Source organism: Penaeus monodon, chromosome 30 (genome assembly GCF_015228065.2).
Source record: "Penaeus monodon isolate SGIC_2016 chromosome 30, NSTDA_Pmon_1, whole genome shotgun sequence".
NCBI lineage: Eukaryota > Metazoa > Arthropoda > Malacostraca > Decapoda > Penaeidae > Penaeus > Penaeus monodon.
Window position 1 is genome coordinate 31269391 of NC_051415.1, and position 1201 is coordinate 31270591.

The 1201-nt window shown below is 46.1% G+C and overlaps 1 protein-coding gene across 1 annotated transcript in view; it reads left to right on the forward strand.

Moving 5' to 3' along the window:
* LOC119592414 (MAM and LDL-receptor class A domain-containing protein 1-like) overlaps positions 1 to 1201 on the forward strand; it is an 8928-nt gene that overhangs the window by 3177 nt on the left and 4550 nt on the right. The window contains exons 6-8 of the mRNA XM_037941235.1: positions 42 to 280; positions 762 to 920; positions 1040 to 1189. Of these exons, the coding sequence (XP_037797163.1) occupies positions 42 to 280; positions 762 to 920; positions 1040 to 1189 (548 nt within the window). The remainder of the gene's footprint in view (positions 1 to 41; positions 281 to 761; positions 921 to 1039; positions 1190 to 1201) is intronic.

Sequence of the window (1201 nt, forward strand, 5' to 3'; positions counted from 1 at the left end):
GGTAAACACTTAATCAGACAGACATCGTCTATAAATCAAAGGTTAAAGTACTTTACCTTCTGTCCACTTAACACAGGGCACTACCTCGCCGCGCCCTTGGAAGATGACCGCGAGGGCGAGGTGGGGCGCGTGGTGAGTCCCGAATACAGCTTGGAGAGACACGAAGGGCAGTGCCTCGTCTTCTGGTACATCCACAACGGGAACACAGACAGGGACGTCCTTGAAGTCTATGTCAAGCACGGACTGAGCATCTTCCCTCAGGCTGCGTGGAGAGAGAAGGGTAAGGAGGTTGGAACGCTTGGCCTGCCGTCGGTGCGTCTTAGTCGAGAAATTATTAAATGATGCGTGGCTCCTCTTTCTCACCTGCGAGAGCACCAAGGAGGATATTTTTTGGTTTTCGTATATTTGTTTTCAGAAGGGAATGTTTAGCTATTGTCTTATCTTGTGTTACACTTGGATTTAAAATGTTTTGACAGATTGTTGTAGCCTTCTGAGAGTTTCTTTTTATTGATATGTTACAAATATCAGAAATGCAATCGACGGTAATCAAAGAGAGCCTGAGAATATTATGTATACGGTCTTGATATTTACAGAACATTTATTCTATGTCATATTGATAGTGAATATGTATTGGATAGTTTGTGTACAGTATAATGGACGATTCAGTAATGTAAGTGGCCAGAAAGGGGATGAACACGGATAAACAGAGAGTATCAGTGAAAAGCACTAAATGCTAACCGTTCCGCTCTCGTGTTTCTTAGCGAACCACATGTACACGTGGATGAGGGCCAACATCGCCATCCCTTCCGGCCGAAACCACTTTAGCGTGATATGGAGAGCCGTGCAAAAGAAGAGAGACAACAAGGGCGTCTTTGCGCTCGACGACGTGGAGATCCTGGAGGAGGAGTGTCCAAACATAGGTAAGTTAGGAAATTCTCGGGTTTGCAATGGGTCTCCGGAATGCAAACAAAGAGACATCAAGTTCTTTCCTCTGCTTTTCACGCATTTAACAAAACTAATTGTCATGTCTTATTCCCAGGTACCTGCACCTTCCAGTGGGGAACGTGTGGATGGCAGAATCTTTACCAGACAGAGAACACGACAGACGAAACGGACTGGATTCAGAGCTCGGGAGATGACGGTCTGAACGGGATTACGCCGCCGGATGACCACACCGGAGATAGCAAAGGTAAGGTCAAGC